Genomic DNA, 2,220 nt, shown 5'->3' with positions numbered 1-2,220 from the left:
CATATTTGTTGGGCGGACGTAGGAGCCACATAATTAGTGAAGGGACTGGTACCCAATAACATTCTAACTGGTCCTGAAATCATCATAGAAACAACTGAGAAGATCGTTCAAATTAGGTAACGACTAAAAGCGTCCAGGGTGAGAGAAAAGAGCTAAGCGGATAAAAGATGAAAGCCTTTGGAATTTCAAGTGGGTGCTCGCGTACTGCTAAAAGTCTCTCTTTGGAAAGGGATGATACGCTTTGGGAAGCGTGGAAAGTTGAACCCAAGATACATCGGACCATTTGAAATCCTTTCCATGATTGGTCTGGTGGCTTACCAGCTACATTTACCACCAGAAATCAGCAATATGCACCCTGTCTTTCATGTGTCAAACCTGAAGAAATGCTTATCTGACGAAAAACTGGTTGTCTCGCTTGACGAGATTGAGGTGAATGAAAATCTCCATTTTGTCGAGGAATCCATGGAGATAATGGATAGGGAGGTGAAACGAACAAAGCAAAGCCACATTCTTATTGTAAAGGTCCGATGGAGTGCCAAACGTGGACCTGAATTCACATGGGAACACGAAGACCAGATGAAGCAAAGCTACCCCCCTCCTTTTCCCTAGTTCTTGAAGGCTACCTTAGAAAGAATTTCAGGACAAAATTCCCTCTAACGGGGGATGATGTCACAACTAGAATTTTAGGGCTTAGATTGTAAAGCTTGTACACAATAGTTTCCTATATGTAACCTTGTTGCATCTACGTAGTGAAATTCAAACGACAATTTTATATGAATTCATATGTGCATACATTTAGAATCAAGTTGAAATAGGCTCATGTAAGCCCAAATTTGATCCAATAGCTAAACAAAATCAATTTTGGGAGTCTTCGGCCCAAACACCCTATTGGACCGAAAAATCCCTTTCGTGGGCCTTATTGGGCCGAGAGCTTTTCCTTGGACCTTATTGGTCCCAATTAAACCTGAAAATCCCATACACAGTCTAAACCAAAAATCCTTCTACCCTTGGACTTAAATGGACCAAAAACCTCTTAATGAGCCGAGCCAAAACCCGAAAGCCCATGAACTTATCCCATGTAGGCTGAAATCATATGGGATTTCAGTTTGGGCAAGACAAAAACAAAAGAGAAAAGAAAATCAAAAACATTGACACCTCATGCCTTTACATCCTATTACTCTTCATGTATCCACACCATGCATACTTTTACCTTCCATACATCTACACCCTACACCACATTATACACCATGCAACCAAGTCAATTTCTTTCTCTCTCTCTCTCTCTCTTCTTAAGATTGGCCGTATGACCCCCCCCCCACACACACACACACTAAACACATTTTCACTCAACTTACTCTCTAAAACACTCTCCCTTCCTTCTCTAATTTTTGTATACGACCTTTAAGAGAAAATTCTTTAAAAAACTCATAAGAACTTGGTAAGTATTCTTGAAAACCTCTAGTGTTTTTATACTTCTTTAAGCTAAAACTCTACCATTGCACACACCATTTCGTGTGTAGTCCCTAGAACACTAGCAAATTTCGAGTATTATTCAAGTTGTGCAAGGCCAGGATCAAAATCTTCTTCACTTCCTTCCTTCAACTCACGAAATCAACAAGGTGAGCCTCATACCCCATACTTTTTCGTGTTTTTCATGTATTTTCCGGGGGGGGGGGGGGGGGGGTACAAGTCAAGTCTCGTTTACCCTTTGGATATTTGCATGTACCATCATGTTTATGAAAAAAATTGTGATTATGTTGTGGAATACTTCATGCTAACGCACTACAAAATTGTGATTTACAAGCTTTATGAATCCTAGAATAAGTTTATCCTTTGGGTAATTTCATGCATCATAGTTATGAGCTGAAAATGGGACAAGTTCTTGAATAAAAAGGTTCTTAACTTGTGTTAAAATCGTGAAGTAAATGTTGATCACATCTTTTTTACATAAAAAGCTTTGTGTTCATGATTATACACTCAAAAATGGCGAAAATATGAGTATTATGCCCAAACATGTTTAATTCTTGGATATATGCATGTTCAACTCTTATCCTTTACACAAATATTTAAATACATTAAATCTCAAGGTTATTATATGTGTTTTTTGTAAAAATCATGACTTATGAGACTAAAAAAATTGTGTTACAAAACTTTCAAACTGGTTATGGTGTGTTAAACAAACTACAAAGCTTGACATTTTTGCTAAAAATAACTTTTATT

The 2,220-nt window shown here is 37.9% G+C and overlaps 1 protein-coding gene across 1 annotated transcript; it reads left to right on the top strand.

Annotated features, from left to right (window-relative positions):
* The first annotated feature begins 297 nt into the window (after positions 1-297).
* LOC145009898 (uncharacterized) lies at positions 298-609 on the top strand. Its single transcript, XM_078968520.1, has one exon. The coding sequence runs from the start codon at positions 298-300 to the stop codon at positions 607-609; it is 312 nt and encodes a 103-aa protein (XP_078824646.1).
* The last annotated feature ends 1,611 nt before the right edge of the window (positions 610-2,220 follow it).

This window comes from Lactuca saligna, chromosome 8, assembly GCF_052625555.1.
Source record: "Lactuca saligna cultivar CGN05327 chromosome 8, ASM5262555v1, whole genome shotgun sequence".
NCBI classification, from domain to species: Eukaryota; Viridiplantae; Streptophyta; class Magnoliopsida; order Asterales; family Asteraceae; genus Lactuca; species Lactuca saligna.
Note: the sequence above shows the minus strand (reverse complement) of the source record. Positions and strands in the feature narration are given on the sequence as shown.